At 42.6% G+C, this 18,408-nt stretch overlaps 1 protein-coding gene across 4 annotated transcripts in view; it reads right to left on the reverse strand.

Annotated features, from left to right (window-relative positions):
- Positions 1-18,408, reverse strand: part of ZDHHC15 (zDHHC palmitoyltransferase 15) — a 30,897-nt gene that overhangs the window by 2,334 nt on the left and 10,155 nt on the right. The window contains exons 7-12 of one of the 4 annotated variants that reach the window (XR_015702522.1): positions 17,577-17,697; positions 16,112-16,244; positions 14,810-14,936; positions 13,155-13,269; positions 6,894-6,976; positions 4,318-5,848 (exon numbers count right to left, since the gene is read on the reverse strand). Coding sequence is in view for 2 of the 4 variants with exons in the window: in XM_087748393.1 (XP_087604519.1) it covers positions 6,933-6,976; positions 13,160-13,269; positions 14,810-14,936; positions 16,112-16,244; positions 17,577-17,697 (535 nt within the window). In the remaining 2 variants the exon portion in view is untranslated. Of the gene's footprint in view, positions 1-4,317; positions 5,849-6,893; positions 6,977-13,154; positions 13,270-14,809; positions 14,937-16,111; positions 16,245-17,576; positions 17,698-18,408 lie in introns of those variants that run through there. The other 3 variants (XM_087748392.1, XR_015702523.1, XM_087748393.1) reach the window with 3 other exon arrangements.

Here is an 18,408-nt window from a genome sequence, read left to right on the forward strand (position 1 = left end):
TAAAGTACCGAACCAGCAGGAACGCCTTCTAAAACAAGGCCTCATAAAATACCCGTGTGCTCTCTGAGCTGTTTGATACCGGCATTTGATGCAAGCAGCATTTCTTTTTAAGCGGAACTGGAATAAGAAGCAAAGATCCCTTTGGTTGGGTTTTTTGGGTTGTTTTTTTTTTCCTCCCTAACATAACTCTTCTACTTTTTCTTTTAACAGTAGCTGTTATCCACTCACGTTTTACAAATGCTGCTGTAAATCTTAAAACCTCATACAGAAAAAAAAAAATACCTTGAGCAGCATGAAAGCATAACCAACTTACAGGCTCACGTTGGAAATGTAAACTTACACTTTATTTCACAAGGTTTACATTCCAAACTGAAGCTAGAAAATGAAGAAAAAAGATTTTCAGGGAAGAGAGAAAAGCAACGCAGGGAAGTTGGGTCCCACTGCAAAAGCAAAAGCAAAAGCAAAGCAAGCTGAGCCTGAGCGATGAGAATGACAAACATGAAGGTTCATTACAAATCAAATACCTGGCACGACTGCTTCAAATGACACCTGCTCACCTTCATAGTAACCAAAAAACTGGCACAAGCAGAGGAAAGCTGATAATATTTTAACTATATATTCAGGAGGACGAGGAAAGACTCGCAAAGGGAGACGGAATAAGGACAACAGGAATAAAACTGCGTGACAGCGGGTGCGATCTCCACGTTCATTACCAGCAAAGGAACTAAAGCGTTAAGCCGGACGAGGACGTGGCAATGCCGGGACCGTGCCACGCTCGTCGCTGCCAAGCTGGCTGACAGACCATTACTTGTAACCAGAAAAGCCACTCTACCGTGTAAATGCTTTAACTGACGGTTTCAGACCAAGTTTATTTTTGCGAGTGTTCTGGAACAAAACAGCAGCTGACAGGATTGGAAAAACGGCACTAAAAGCAAGGTATTTTCAAGTACTATGGATCAACTTCGAAAATTTGTACCACAGGAGTCACTGAAATGAAAACGTGACCCTTCGAGTTAATTAACTCTGGCTTAACGACGAGGGTCAGCAGTACCTCCTCAGCCTGCTCATTCACCGCTGTCCTGAACGAGCCAGCTACGCAGTCAGTCTGTCTGTCCTGCGGCCTAACGACCACGCGGGAGGCGGCAGGTCCCTGAATACATCTTTGCACATCATTCTTTATATCTGAGGTAAAGTCTTTTTTTTTTTTCCCTGACACTTTACATTCATATTACGTTACAGACTTTATGCATCAGGTTCGGTAACTAATACGAAGCTGTGCTTTCAGTCCACGCCAGCAGAGAGAACTAAAAAGCTACAGCTAGCACAGACTTTGCTGAACCCCATTTCTGGTTTGAGCCAGGAAGCAAACACTCGGTGCCAGAGCGCTCTTCGGAAGCTTCCCGGTTCCTTCAGCGCCAGCACACCGCAGGCACTGGGTGCAGCCTGCTGCAGACACACAGTGCTGCTCCCCGCTAAAGGAATACCGTCTTACGCTGCTCCAACAACCCGCCGTACCAACTCAGCAAGAGACAAAACAAAACTGCGGTGCAGTGAGGCTTACGGAGTCCGAGCTCGTCGGACAGGACTCGCTGGCCAAGGAGAGGACTTACCACAATACAATCCATAGAAACATCCATATGATGTTTCGTCTATTTTTTCTTTTTTAAAGAGTACAGTGTACCTGAACGGAAATGGGAGAGAAGGGGGAGAGGTGAGGCGGCGGTGGTTAGCGGTCAGGTATTTTGGGGCATCAGTCCAGGAGGAGGGGGATGAAAGCGAGCAGCTCCAGCAGGAGCGTTCGTTCTCCCACACAATGACATCCACTTGGAGAAGTCGCTCGTAGCCGAGAAAGTCCCCGCTCACATGAAGGGCGTGAAACGCGTTGGTGACGTGCTGACGTACAACCAACCAACGGGCCAAAGGGAAGGTAGAAGATGCTGCACCTGGGTTGAACTCTCACACTTCTGTGCCCCGATTTAAGCTAACAAAACCATGGCTGTGTTCAGCCCTTTCAGAGATGCTGCTGGTGACACCTGCAACGCTGGCTGTCACGCAAGCCATACACATTGCTACCCGATGACTGCTGGCAGAATTACAGCCGGCGTCCGGCAGTCCTATTCCAGCTTCCACAGTCTCGTCGGATCCACCTCCCTTGGCTACATTAAGCTAAGCCAACAAAATTGTTCTCTAAATACAGGTGCTTCTACACCTCGAGCTCTATGGGCAGTATGAGATCCACTACGGACAACGGCTGCTTCTGACCCCGAGCTGAAAACCACTTCTTTTCTGCTTTATTCTCTAGCGTAGATCTGATGCTAAGCCAGAGAAAACGGCCCCTTGCGTGGGGTCAAGACAGTTGCCTTGCTGCTTCCACACTGCACCAGGCTGCAGTTCGACCGCTTAACAAGCGCTACAGTCGCACAACTTCAATCAGCATCCGGGTGAGGGTTGGGGGGTGGAAAACAAAGGAGATGCTGTAGTGGGTGTACCCCTTTATTTGCGCGTTAAAAAAACTACCACGTGCTTGGCCGAGTACCTTCTCTCTTCTGTTACCTGCAGCAGTGACTACAGACAGCCTGAGGAATTTCTGTCTTCCAGTGCATTCACGCAGCACATTCGACAGAACTTTACGCATCCTGCATTTATCACATTCTTTGTGTGCAACTTTCTTTCAGAAGCAAAGGACAAAAAAGTCAATTTAAAAAGTAAATAGCAGCCCAGCTTTAAAAGCACAGGTAGCAGGGGGCGCAGTCAAATTACTGCTTTTACGCTGCCCAGATCTCTAGTTAGCAGCCTTTTCAAAGGCCAAAAATACTAATTGGAAAAACCGTGTTCTCCTTAGTAGGCCATCTGCAATTATGTTTGCGGCATCAGCTGCAATACCGCACCGAGCAAAAGGATCTCAGCATCGGTATTTCAAGAAACACCAAGTTTCCCCACAGGGATCTGACTGCTCATCTCCGTGCTGCCTGGGAGAACACAGATGCGTAATGTCTTCGGCCAACGCCACGCTGTCGCTGTATTCCTGGACACCCACCTCTCACTGCAGCTTTCTGCCCTCAGCTTTCACCCCGGGATGCAGAGGAACCCGCCCGGCGATTCCGCGGCTCTGGAAGGCAGCACAAACAGCACAAATGCCAGGCGCAGCAGAAGGATCTCTCCTTTAAGTAAGCAGGAGAGACCAACGTGGAGCTTGTTCGGTCACTCAGGCACGCGTGCTCTCCACATCTTGTTCTGCCTCATTTTCACACAACTTTTGTGTTTGCTTCATGTCTCATTCTGAGGCTTCCAAAAATCTGACGTGTGAATGCTGACCCGAAGCGGTTCTGAAGCTATCAAACGATTTATTGCTTCTACCTGGCCAGGAGTTTGTTATAACCAAGTGAGGCTGAGCTGCTTTTAAGGAAAGGGAAAAATCGGCCATAACTCACGACAAGAGAAGTTACTGAATAAGAGCGAGTTACTTGGAAACCTTTAAAGCTGTTTGTAAATCTGAGCTGGAGAGCTGCGTTACCATAAAGACATCTGTTTTAATAAGAAGAAGAGGACAAAAATCGATTTTATGCGCTACCTAACGCACGGCGCTGCAGGCAGACAGCAGGCAGGGGCACTGCCTGCAGATCCTGCAGGGAGCTCTGCTGCTGCTGCTGCTGCTCGGCAGAGAAGCGGCGCTGGAGGAAGGGCCCGGCTGTGAACAGGGCCGAAGCCAGAACGGGCACAAGAACCTGCTCAGAAAACGCCCGTAGAGCCCCACGGCTTCAGACACAGCTCGGATACTCCCATCTTCAGAATGCGCTTCGGCTGACGGAGTGGAACAGAAGGTCACCAAATCATCTCCCTGGCCGTCTATACAAGGAATTCAGAGTTTTAAAAGGCACAAATAGCACCTCTGCTGGTGCTGAGTTCCTACACATTTCCCGTTGTGTGCAGCTGCCATCCTCCTCTCAAGATCCCCCTCCAGAACACATTTTGCCGGAAATGAGGTGATTAATTCTACTGCCACCTTTCATCAAACACAGCTTCAAGTCCACCATGAGATTTACATTGGAAATGCAAGTTTAGATTGACAGGAAAAATCGTTTCAGCACTCGACAGCCCTTTGAGGACAGAACCACCCAACAGACGTGGCTGAAGTGGCTGAAGCAGAACATGCAGAGTGTTCAGAGAGCGGTGGCTCTCAGGAGAAGAGAGAGTAACCTGCACTAAGCCTGGGAGAGCCCATCCTGACTCCTAACAACTACACTTCAGCAACAAGCCATTCTACAGAGGTCTCTGCCTGCTCTACACCAGACTACAGAGGCTGATGTACACGACATCTGTCCGCAGGGCAGAGTTTTATACCAGGTAGTCAAACGTCTACTCTTATGGAAAGAGAATCTCTGCAAGACCCTCTTCTGCCTCACAAACACATTTCCACTGGTAGCAGTGGCAGAGTAAACAGCGGAAAAAAGGGATTTAGTATGTAGGCAAGGCCTTTGTCACCAAAGAGATACTTATCAGGTAATATGACATGCACAACTGCTTCGTAGTCACTGTCAACACAAATGAGCTGATAAACAAACACAAAAACGAGATAGGAAATGGTAATGAATGACCTTAGACGCAGTATACTAATACTTTAAGCATGCACCTAATTCAAACATGAGTAATGGAATTGCCAGGTCTGAATCATGCAGATAAAAAAAGACTCAGGTCTAGAAAAATGCATATAATCCTGCCAGCAAATTCGCAGTTCCATTCCACAGAATCAAACTGGCGATACATTCCTTTGACTGCAAATGGAGCAAAATGAAGAAAAAATGTGATCACCTCTTAGGGCTGAAAAACCGTTAAACCACCAGTCAATGAGTTTACTTAGGAAGAAGTTTGAAAAAATTCAAGACATCAATTCTCTCTTCAGCATTACGGGACTAAAACCACCTTTGTGGCACGTAAACTCCAAACACACAGAGTTGGAGCTAAACTTTTCAGTGCACGTCTCCAACTCATGTTTTGAATTTACATCTTCCTTTCTGACTCCATAAACACACACATTTCCATCAAACACTGATGCAGGAATGAGTTGATCTTTTAGCCCTAGGAATTAATGCAAACTGCACTGTCTCAAGTTCTCTTTTGCATTTTAGGTGCCTGCAAGTAGGACTGGGCTTAAAGGGCACTATAACTCAAACTCTAAGACAATTATACCCTCCTAAAAAAGCGTTAAAAAAAATCTATGGCCACAATATCCTTGAATCTTGATACTGGCAATGCGAGTATTTTATTTTCACCCACAGCTGCACATGTATATATGCATGTTCAGCACTTTTTCTTTCGACACACTTACATCCAACTATCAATTTAGTGCCAAATTTAAGTGGGTCTGTCTCTCACTGAGTTGAACTCACTCAGACAGAACTTTAAAAACGGTAGAAAATGCCACTTGTCAGAGAAGGTTGGAGAATCAGTCTCAAAATAAATACCACCCCTAAGCATATTATGGCTTGGAAGAATTTCAAGAACTCGAGTCCCTGATGTTTGCAAAATGAAAAGGCCTTTGGAAATGCCCTTGCATCAATACTTTTTACCTATTTGAATAAAAAATATATATTATTTATAAAATAAAGAGAGCAGGCCAAAGAAGATTGGCCAGAATCATTCTATAAAACTGTTCTGTTCACTCCGTAACTTAAACTTATAAAGCCTTGAAACATCTGGGTAGCAGGATTTCTGGAGAAGCACTCTAGAATGCAGATTTCAATCAGACGATACTTCATGATGTTTTCTCATCTTGAAGATCCACTTGTTTTCTGCCCCTCAAAACTGAAGTCCATGCCAAGAGAAGGGATGTTGACTCCTGAGAGGGAAGCTGAAATTTAAATAAAGAAAAATGTGCAACAATAAGCACTGATCTGATGAGCCACAGATGGCTGTCTAATCTTGACTTTGAGCATCGTTTTAAAGCCATGTAGAACGACAGGGAAAATGCTGCTTTTTCACTCCCTCAGTAGAATGGCAGTAAGCAATCCTCACTGACTATCTCCCTAAGTAGAAAAAAGATTTTGGGGTTTTTCTTCTCAGAGGGAGAAAATGGCATCGCATCTACCGTATGCAAGAAGCCCATTTATAAAAATCTCGAGTTGCCCTATTCGTGTGCAGACCTGGGCAGTAGGTTACAGTGCTTTGCCGCACAATACAGTTATTCGACACCCGCCAAAAAGAGAGGGGCAAATTCTATCTGACTATTCCACCTCCCCCAAAACGTATGACCTGTTGTTGTACCCGAGTTTCTCCAGGGTGAAAAAAAACTAGATAAGCAAGTAAAGGCTGACATGGGCATTTACAAGTTACTTCCATTTATTCCTAACTGCAACTTGGCTGTTCTCAACTTCAGTTTCTTTCAAGACTGTATCTGCACCTTCCCAGACCTTTCATGAATCACTGAACAGACTTCCAGTCTTGTAATTGTACAAGTTAGTGGCAAGAGTCGTTCCTGCCACGTTTAGCAGAGGAGCTGCGGGGTTTGGATCCTCCCCCACAAACCGTGCTTTCGGCTCCTGTGTTAACTGTGCCAACATCCAGCCCAGGGCCACGGGGTAGCCACTGTTTTCTTTCAGGTTCTCTTAATATATTTCTGGACAAGATGGAGAAACACTGGTGAAATACTACCCTGCACAGACGCACCAACACAATACTCTGGTGAGAGGGTCTCTGCCCCCGATGGCGTGCCGCTATCACAGCTGCACCACTCCAAAGCCAGCGTGAAGGCCTGCACCCCGCAGCCTTCAGCACGAGGATGACTCTGCCCGAGCACCGTGGGGTGTGCTGCTGGTAAAGTCAAAACCCTCTAACATTACCCACCAACTTCCCTGCAAAGCGGCTGTTTCGAAGGTAATGAAGAAAGAAATACTGACCTTTCTGAGCAAGCTTTACACTGCTGCATTTTCAAACTGCTATGTCTCCCTTTCTATGGCAAGGGATGAAGCTTCACCGGCATCTATAGAATGAAAAACAAAGTAGTTAGAGGTCAGTAAATCTGTTTTTCTCACTGAGAATATATTTTTCACTAAGTGTGGGAGTGTGGTTTTAAGAAGCATTCCAAATAAAAATAAACAACCAACGACTTGTCAGAGCTAACTGAACAGCAGCTTTTTAAACTGAGATTACTCTATTATTAGCTTTATCAATTTTACAACTATGTCACCAGCTTTAAAGCCAGAAAGACAAATAAAGATCTTTCAATTTTAATGGACCATTACGGGCCTTTCTGCTTAGAAAATTATACTGGTTTGCTTCCATTGTGTAAGTTGGAGTCTGAAAACTCTAAGCTTAGAGCACTTCATTTGCTAATGCCTTACAAAAAAGAAAAACAGTGGTGAGAAAGCAAGGAAGAGTAAAACATCATTTGTGCCTCCAACGCAGTCTCCTAAAACCCTTCTGTCAGACGGGAGCCAGGGTGCCAAAGCTTAACGAACCAGGGAATCGCGTTCTCTGAATACCGTTGGGTTAATACAGCCATGGTAGAAATACACGGTAATACATTTCCTGCACTCGTGGTAAGTTTATTCCTAAACATTTTCACTTGCAAAATAAAAACGTCATTTTTCTATGAAGACACACAGTTTCAGCCCAAATCTTGGGAAACGGAAAGCTGTGGAGGTCAGACTTAAGCCCTATATATGCAGCACAGAAATTTCTACTTTAAACCTATGTAGAGAGGTTGAGGCAGTTGGGCTTGTTTCACCTGGTGAAGAGGAAGCTTGAGGTCAATCTAACAGCAGTCTACAACTACGCGGAAACTGTTTAAAATGACAACTGGCCTGAAAGCAGCTCATACCTCATATTCAATGGAAACAGCATCCTGCTGATCGTAGGCAACAACACTTCTGCTCTACTGTAGAACTGTATTATTACAGTAACTAATACCGAAGAAACTCAAAACAATTTATATGCATAAATCTATCTTCATAACCTGCCTGAGAGACGGGAAGGTTATCATGCTGTATTTCTCCCCACCTGCAAAACATTGTTAAGTGAAACACTGTCCTATTAAAAAAAAATAAATCTGTGGCAGCTATAGGAATAAGATCTAATTCCTAAATTCATACTTCTAGAGTTGTTCCCACGCCTGCCAAAAACAGGATTTCAAAACTATATTGCTCTGTAGACATACTGATCTCCCACTGTTCAGTTTTAAAATCCAGAGTTCGCTGTAAGACATGATGGTCAAAATGCACAAACGGCATCAAGCAGCGTCAGAAATCAATTTGCCACAGACCTTTCCTTAATTTTCTCCAAATGAATTTTCTTTGTGAAGGTAAAGAAAGAAAAACAAAAAGCAAACACTTGCCCCTTACTGCTCAGATACATACACAATAAATAAATTTGCCTAGGGTTCTTGTTTCCTTCTTATGCATAAAAAGAATCAGTGCTATTTCCATTATGAGGTTATTTTCCTGTTTATTAGCATAGACATCTATTTTACCATGCAAAATCTAATCCATTTATTCAGATGGGAAGTTCCAGAGAACAGCCCTTTATTCCGCATAGCTTTAGGACAGCATACGATCTGAATGTCAAAGGGAACTGATAAAAGGATATATTAGACCTGCCGGCTCTGGGACATTAGTCTCACTGAAATTTCACTACCAGCTTGTTATGGAATATCTTTTTTCATCTAATTGATTTAGCAGCTGCAGGTCTGATCCACATACAAACCATGTTGGTTTTACTAAATATATTTACCAATTAGTTTAGTCGAACTGATGAAGATTCCTACACAGGTATCCCTCCGTTGTTTCAAAACTGATTATAAGGCAGTCGTCGATGCAGGGTTTCGCACTGCTTTAACTTAATCTTTTTCTGTCAGACACAATTTAACCATTTACATCGTGCCTAAAATCCAGAGATGCAAACCTAGCCTTTTGTCTCAGTTTACTGAAGTGGCCAAGACGCCGTTGTACTGTCTGAGCAATCTCTGCTCACTTCTGACATCGAAGCAGCTTTTTAAATGTCTCAACGGATAGAAATTCAATCCCTTCAGTCGCAACAGATGACTTCTCTACTCGAAGGACTGCTATGCCAAATTAGCTGGTATCTCAGGACAGGAAGCTCCTTTAATTAGACTCCTACCGATTTGAATTTAAATTCAAATCGCATGCCTTCCGACACCTGAAGCTTCATCACACCAACAGAGATAGCGAATTCCACCTATTACTCAGGATACACTGGTTTCTGCTGGAAAGATGTTACTTAGTACAGATGACAAATTTTTGAAGATGAGAACAATCTGGGAAAGATTTGATTCATACTGAAGCCTTTTGTACAGCTTTAAATGAAACACATGTTTAAACTAATAAATCAATCTAAGATTGATGTTGCTATAAATGTAGAGAAATGGCTGTCCTGTCCCAGGCTCCACAAGACAAAGAGTGGAAGCATTCACAGTACCGACACACCCACGACCAGCATGGCAAATACATCCTACGTGAGTCCTTTGAAAAAACGGATAACCTTATAAGCTGCCAGCATGTGATTCGGGGTAGCTCTCTGGCTAGACAGATTAAACAGATGCCTATGAATAAGGGATGAGCATTAATAAATCTGAAAAAAAATCCAAATTACCATTTGGAAGCAAGTGTTTTCAGTCTCTGGCTAAGAAATGAAACTACAGGCTCCCCACAATATTTATCTCCCTACATGAAACAACAAAAGCCTTAGCAAGGCCAGGATTAAGGAAAAAAAAAAAATCCAACCAGGAAGGGCACATTTAAACATCCATATCACAGAAAAAAGGACAACCCTGTGGATAAGGTGACTGAGAAGATGGCCTGCACACTCCTGGGACCTAGACAAAGCTGCCTCCTCTCCTTGCTTTCAGTTGGCTTTGTTGGCCTCATGAATCTCCCAGTCCCCGTAATGCTCATCTCCCCCAGTATCCACGTGTGAGCTGATTTTGCAATTGTGGGGGCTTAAAAATGCCCTGCTTTCTGCAGATACGGAATAATCAGGGTGGAAGCAAAAGACTGCAATAATGCAGTTAGGCACAATAACGTTACACAAAGAAACGTTTCATCAAGCTCCTCCTTTTTGCGTTATTTCTGTGGTGTTTCTCTCCCTTCTGCACGAGGAGACCCCTCATTACCCCTGCTGCATAACCCAAGTGCACGAGCAATTACAGGTGCAACTCCAGGAGGTGAGAGACCCCACTTAAATACAAAAGGACAGTTGTTATTCGGATCTTGGTGCAGCTGGCAGTGCCATCTCCTCAGGCTGCAGGACTGAAAAATCTGAACTTTCGTGTTTCCTCAACTCCTGCTTTGCTGAACGTCCAGGTAATAGAAAAAAGGACCAACCTGGTACCTTTTCTTATACAACTCCCTCTCCCCCAGCATCTTTCGTGTTAATCAAAAATGACAGAGAGGCATTTGTTATTTGTGCTAGCAGAATGGTACAGTCAAGAGCTTAGAGAAAAATGCTCCACAAGATGGATTTTTGCTGTATCACAAAACTACTTACTCAAAAATATTTTACGTGTTATACGGTTGGACTCGATCATCTTAAAGGTCTTTTCCAGTCTGAATGATTCTATGATTCCTGAATCAATCGTGACCCTACCTGGTGGTCATGCGGAGCCACAGAACTTGTAGAGTGCAAGATTCAGGCAACCCTGCCTGTTGTGGAGCTTTTTGATGCAAGCTCCGTGCATCGCTCTGCTCGCGAAACTGGATCGGCGGCAGGGCTGAAAGCTGCACTACAAGCGTCAGCTGCCCTCAGTCCTGCAGCGCCGGCCGCAGAAGCATCCAGGGAAGGGTGTCAGCTTCCTCCCCTCCCAACCACATGCGCTCCCCCCAGTCTCCATGTGGGATTTCATCTTGCAAAATTCCGACATTCAGACTGAGAGCTGAGAGGAGGATTTGCCTGTTTGTAAGAAAAATAAAGGGAAGTGGATTTCCCCCAACATTTGCTCTAGCAGCTGAAGTCCAGTTCCACGTCACGGATTTGTAGACATAAAAAGGACACAATCTCCTTATCTAGGGCATTCTTTTATTTGCAGTTCTCACCTTTACCTCACAGCCACTGCAGAACAACTAACACTTCTCCAATCGTGGAGCAAGAGCTGCATACTAACAGCTAGCCGCCTACTCACAACGTGTGTTCAGCCTGTTTTTTCACTTTGGTCTATAACTTTGTACAGGCTCAGTTTGGCTTTTATATTACAGTAAGACGTTCTAATTTTACCAATATTACAGTTCTACAGCTTCTTGGAATAAGGTTGCAAACTATTTTTTTCACTGAGAAAGACTAATAGAATAGAACAGAATATTTCAGCTGGCAGGGACCTCCAACAATCACCTAGTTTAACTGCCTGTAAATGTCCTTTATTTTATAAGCACTATAAATTGTGGGACTTCATATAAGCTACAGATTCAGATTCTGGGGTCTGATCTGGCCAAAAATCATCTCACGGTCAAATGTTTTCATACTTAAGAATTAATTTTTTATTCAGGGAATTCATACTTTGTAAAAGTTGGAAGAAGTTCCAACTGATTTCTAAAGGAGTCATTTTAAGCATCATAAGAAATAAACAGAGATGCCGTATTTGGTTATTTTTAAAGCCAATTTGTGTTACCTTATAACTGCCAAAATGTACAGAACAAAACAGGAAGAGCAGGTAGTTTTCTAACACACAAACACGAACTAATTAAAGCAGTTAATCTGAACAAAAGCTGAAATGAGCCTCTTCAGCCCTACTGACAAAATCCTGGATACTATGTTTTCCCAGCAGCATGTGAAGTGTGCCTTGGAAAAAACACAGACTGTTTATTTTCCAGTGGAATAACTTGAACACACAGCTGCAGGTAAGACCTAACCAGAGACTGAACAGCAAATACTGGGCTGTTAGGATTCAAGAGCTCATTGCACAGTACGTTGTACACGTATAGAAACGTTGACATGAAAAGTTTCCCCCTTTAACTAAGACTACAGTCTTCCTCACAGGTTTCCAAACATACATGGTGCACCTATGACTAAAATGCATACCCTGAAAGGGAACATTATCAGCCAAGTATCTGAAAACTATTCTGAGGCAATAAAGAGTGCAACTATGGAAATCACGTCTCTGAACAATAAGGCAGTGGTATTTGGTTTTCCAAGTATACTTGCTTGATCCACTAATTATAGTAATCGGAGAATTACCTAACACTTTTACCATTCCTTAAAGGGAAAAGAAGAATGAGAATATCGTATTTCTTTTAAAGGGAACCTGTGGATGGAATCCTTGCTCCACAGGAGAAAATATGAGCCCATGCTTAACTGACTGACAGGACTTCCGAACCCTCGGACATGGTAACTGGGGTCTCTGACATGAACCCTGATATTTGGATACATACTGTACTCCCCAAGAGCAAAGCTTGGAGGTAAATATGCAAGGAAAAAATCAAGTTCAAACAGAGAAATGTAACAGTAAAGAATGATTAAACTAATTTTGGATCCATCTAACAAAAATCAAAGAATGGATTTACATATAAAGTCTCTTTTCTAATAGGACACCCATAGTATAAAAGGCATGCTTACGTTTCAGGAACTGATCAAATCTATTGTACAAACACGCCACTTCACCTAGAATTGCTCTCAGCACGTACGTTTCTTCCATGGAGATTAGTGCCTGGCTAGGCAAGCATCAAAACCAAATGAACTTCTTTACTCTTGTAATTAAGCAGAATAAAGAAAGTGTAAAGTAGCTTCCTGAAAGTATCACTGCATTCAGGTGTCTGCATGCATGTTTTCACAAACTCTCAGAGCATAAATGCACTTTAAAAAAAAACAACCCAGTCTTTTCATTTTTACAGGCACGACTTCATGTCTCCAATAACTGTGCTGCATGCAGCAACATTTACATATAAATACACTCAGTCTGCGGAAATCTCAATTTCTCTCTGCAACTTGTAACCACCTCTCTGTTCATTTACTTGCAAGTAGAAAGCTACTTAAAAAAAAAAAAAAAAAAAAAAGATCTGACTCCAAAAAGTAGGGCTTATTTTTAGTCTGTGTTCATTAGTCAGGTCAGAGCGGCCCAGTGACTTAGCCAACACAATTTTTTTATTTGATTAGCTCTTATAATTCATCCATTAGTCAGTGTAGGCCAAGACACAACTGATTTCCTTTAGCGTTACCTTACCATGAGGCTCTTCATCTATTCCATCATCTTCCCACTGCTCTTCGTTTGCTAGGAGAGGATTCTGAGCTTCACAGAAAGCTCTCATTGGGAAAAAATGGCCATCGCCCTGGCTGCATGGAAAAAGGCAGAGAAAGACACTGTAGAAAGCAGCAAGTGACTCTGATGGATGACGATTTCTGCACGTTTTATCTGCAAACAAAGTTTTCTGTTCCCTGTACTTCTGATGTTTACTTAAAATTATTTTTAAGTTTTGAAAAATACTGTGATTATTTTTTCTGGCAGCTCAGATACCAAGTTTTACTGGCGAGTAGTTTTGGTCCTCAATTCCTTCAAGCTCTCTGGAGAATAAAAGTTCAAACCTATAGCCTGGAACGCAGTAATTTTAGCAGAACTTAAATGTGCCTAACTTGGTCAAGTCGTTTGGATACAGAAAAAAAAAAAACAGAAAAAAATTAACTTATGGACAGCTAGAAGTGAGGGGGGAACTAAGGAAAACATTTATGTAGAAGGACCAATTTATACCATAGATTATTTATACCACAGATTTATTTATACCATAGATTTTTATTTATTTATACCACAGATAAATTTTATCAATTTATACCATAGATTCTTAAGGGCAGAAATTACCCTTCTGTGTTTGAACAACTCAATAGAAGATGGCCCCAATCTTAGTTAGATGTTACTGAACAGCAAATAAAAGACGCACTTTCCTGTAACCTAAACCTGTACATAAAATGGGGGAAGAAAACACACTCTGCAAAGATCTAAAGTTGCAAAAGCTTTTTTTGCTTTACTACTGCCCGAATAGAAACGTGTATCTGGATCCCAAACAAGAGCTTGAGAGTATGTTCAAATTCATGTAATGTAAACTCACAGAGTTAAAAAGTAGATGTTCCAGCTTGGTCTGCACCCCACTGTATCCCGTAACACCCAGGAGCAGAGACAGAGGAACTGTAAACTAGCTGAAGTGCCTTTTTCCTCTGCTGATTTATCTTTGTGGAAGGAAAATAACCCGACCGCTCTCCCTGCGATGACTATACACACTGGTAACGCGCCGCTGACTAGCACTTCAGTGCTAGGAACGGTAAGGCTTTCTGTGCTGATCTCTTCCCTTTAACTATACTTAAGAGTGGAAAGCAGATGGCAGGGGGGATGCAACTGGGCCTGAGACTTATACATTGCTACTTGAAAACGTTGTGAACTGCTGTGCCAGGAAGTTATTTTAAATTGTGCCCAATTACCAAAGGAATTAAATTCCACTGTACTTTACTACTGGTCTACTCAGGGCCAAAACAACATTTTCCCCTACGTTAAGAAACAAACTCTCTTTCAGGCAGAGGAGTCTGACAGATGGAGAAAGCGGCATTTTTGAAGCGAACCCCCATCCACACACGTGCCACAGGAGCCCAGGAAGAGTTCAGACACCCTGTGCAGTGCATTCAGCCCTCAAAAACCTTTCCCTTCCAGACTTCTGGCGAACAGGATTAACACAGATAATGTTTGTTGGTGCATTTACAATGAAGCAGGAGAGTAGCTAGCCAAGCCACCCAGTAATAGGTGTAATACATGAGGCTGTAGCAGATATTTATAAGTCAGTCCCTTCAGTTAATTGTATCAGCTTTTAGCACAGGCTTGATTATTACTTACCTAGAGGCAATAGGTAGTAACCAGAGCTTTTTTTCTTCTCCAAACACTTGCTGAAGATTCTTTACAAAGCCAAGATTGAATCCATTTTTATCTGGGCCATTTTGAAACACTGGAGCTGAGAAAGCCTCTACACACAGATGCAATTAGAGTGAAAAAAATGAAAATCAATGCCAAATACTCTGAAACAGGATTATGCATATTGTAGCCATCTAAAGACAACATGATTTAACAGATTATGAACTAGGATTACGAAGATATAAAGTTTGAAAAGAATAGTTTTTTCATTTTGCAAGCCTGTAAAGACTTTTGAACTGAAGGTAGGAATTTGGTCTTGCAACTGAACCGTATGGAACAGTCAAACCAAACTAAAACCGGTTTGTTTAATCTAGAGAATAGAGTTAAGAGACCTTTGCGTGAGACTTGTTGAAATTCAGTGGGTAGAAATTTCTAAGTAAAAAAATCTGCAGAATTAAGTAGGCTGGTCTTCAGTGCGTATTTCAGAGGTGGCACTGGAGATTTAAATTGCCTCATTCATTAATGATATAATTAACAGCATTAGGAACAAACATATGCAAATAGACCCTCTGTTATGGTGAGACATAAAATTGAGCAAAAAGAGGGGAGGAGAACCTAGAGTGCACTAGAAACAATTTTATCTACCTTCTAAGCTGCTGCAGAGGTCTGATGTTTTGGGATAGATGAGCTTCAGTGCCAAAGTTTCAAAGTTAATAACTGTGCAAAATCTGAATACGTGCTCACACTCTTGACACTGTGTGTTTTGTTATAAAACTATCCAAAAAGCTTTAAAAATTGAACAACATTTATCTGAAGAAAGACAAAGAAATCACTCGACAAAATCATACTGTTTCAGATTTTCATTTCATTGGTTTTACAGTCGTAACTTCTTTGCCGTTGTCAATGAAGACGGACACTGTTTTTCCCAACATTACTAAGCTGTTTTAGGATGCGCTCCAGCACATGAGCATAAAGAACCATTATTCCTGGAAAGCTGCACTCATTTCACAGCAAATGTAGTTATACATATGCATAACATTTTTATAATTGGACTTTTACACTTTAAGGCTCTCGTTTCCCTAACAAAGCTTTTGTCACACCAGCTAATAAATGCAGCCTATTTGAAGTGACAAATTTCTGCAGCATTGTGCCAAGATCGTAAATCTTCCTCCCCTCATAAGCCAGCAGGAATGTATAGGAGCAGAACATAAATGCCTTTTTTTTTCTTTTTGTCTTACAGCGCTTTTGGTGTGTCTTACTTAAAGAAGTAAAACACAAGAGCCTTACCTAAAGTAGATCTGTTTCTACTAACGAGCCAGCAATGGTAGCCAAACAGGAACATAAGGCTTACGAAGAACATGACCGCCACAAAGAGAAGGAAGAGGACGTGAAATTTGGAACGTCCATTGGTCAGTTCACCCTGGAAAGAAAAGCAACACAGAACAAGTGATAGGAACAAATGAAAGCTGGAAATTCTTTGTTCCTAGAGAAAAGAAAGAGATCCTCTACAACTCCTATCTGGAGTTCTCAAACTTGTATATGCAAAAGTCACACCTTACTATAAAAAGCAGGAGGAGACAAAGAAATGATCTGGTTCACTTCCCCTCCCGTAACCAAAGCAGAAAGAGTGGGGTTTTGCTACTACCTTTTTGTCTGTAACAGAGCCCGTGCAATCATAGCTTCCCACCTGGGCACAAGCAACGTGCACAGCCTGTGCCCACAGGGAAACAAGCAGGCACAAGCTCCTGAAGCCCTGCTCATGTTCTGCTGACTGTTCGCGTTGCCTGTCCATATACGAAAATTCTGCACCTCTTGCAATATACGGCGTGCCAAGGAAACCTGGCCTCCGTAGCTACAGCAATCGGGCAGCATTAGAACTGAGCACAGGTGGTTTGGAGGAGTTTAAAAGCCAAGCGGGATCCTACAAGCAGAAGAAACACTTATTTCCTTCTGCAGCAGCAGAGCCGAGTGCCAGAGATCCTCATGAGCATCCATCCGCAGCCAGGCCGTGGGGGCCTCAAAGTACAACAATGACTTCTCAGCCGTTGCACGCCCCGTATGCGCAGCCACAGAGCTCTGGTCTCTGTGCCTCTCTTGTAACCTACGAGACAATTCCTGCTGGTGTCCCATGAGCAGCTCAGGAGGCATTTTATGTAGGTGATTAGCCATTCAGCCAACAGAAATTTAATAAATTAGCACAGCAAAGTGAAGTTACTTCAACACAGTCATACGGAGTTAGCAGCAGAGGGGACATAAAGAAAATGGAGACAAAAGGCCAGTCTATTCCTGGAGCTGTCAGTTGGCATTGCTTGCATATGAACGATAACTGATAATTGAATAAGAAACATAGTTTCTTTCAGTTAACTTTTAAATTGAGAGAGGAGTCATGTGGGGATTAGAAAATGAACAAGGTTTTTGATATTGTTCAGTAAATATGAACAGATCAATGCCAGGATATTACACTTTGATACCAAAGATTCTGAGGTACGTACATGCAAACACAAGAACAGGAAAAGGACATCACTTCTTTGCCAGAAGCTAACTCTACAGTTTGAAATTCCTGAAGGCTCTTTGCTTCTCGCTTTGTGCATCTCAGACATACAGTGGGAGTTACGCTCCAAAAAGGGCACAGGAAAATACCTTACGGACGAAATGCAGACCCTCCACTGACTGAAAGCAGAACCGTAACAAGAGTGACTCAGCCCCACCAGACTCAGAGGATATGAAAAAGTAACCAGATTTCATGACTTACTGTCCAATACTTAATGAAATACTTGAAGACCGTTGCAGCAATATACAAGCAATACAACAAAGAATAGGCTAAGAACAGCAGAAAGAATTTGTAGTTAGAAAATCCAATGCAGTTATTCACCCTAGAGAACAAAAGCAAAGGTGAAGTCAGGATATGTACAGCACACGGTTCTAACACAACGAATACTGCTTTTTTTTTTTGGTGTTATGAAGCCTCTTGATTATACAACCCAATTTCGTCAATAAATAGCTCCCCTTAGTGGTCAGACTGAAAAGTAAAGGCTTTTTGCTTTTCACTTGGGGACTTCTTGCCATGCCGAGTAAAAGGACACTTCCCATGTGTGGAATCTGCTTTAAAGTTGGCACCACTGCTACGTTTGTCACGGGGCAGGCTCCCATTACTCAGTGCCTGCCTCTCGCCTGCAAAGGTAATCAGAGCCGGGATTTCTGGGTTACTTCATTCATTTGCAAAACTCCGGAGCCAGGCTGACCACTGCTTGTTTGTTTACATACAAAACAAACAAACCCCAGTGTGATGATAGTTCTCCATGCACAGGCCAACTCCAAAAAGGAACAAGGGAACGCAGAAAATCAGTAGGTCTTTGCCTCCAAGCTCAGGTTTGAAAAATCCTCTACAGTTTAGGATTACCAGGGAGGGTCAGGTAGGGAAATGTTTGTGTTGCTTCTGATTTCTGAAATCCAACTTTTTTTAAAAAAAGGAGTTTAAGAAATTTAGCGGCAGCAATTCTCAAAAAGGATAAAGCTGAACTCATCCATGCACCATCCCACACAACCTGTCTCTGACCATGCACGGGTGGCAGGCATCATTTCAG

This window comes from Nipponia nippon, unplaced genomic scaffold (assembly GCF_047370975.1).
Source record: "Nipponia nippon isolate SJK-2023a ecotype South Korea unplaced genomic scaffold, ASM4737097v1 scaffold_12, whole genome shotgun sequence".
Classification (NCBI taxonomy): Eukaryota; Metazoa; Chordata; class Aves; order Pelecaniformes; family Threskiornithidae; genus Nipponia; species Nipponia nippon.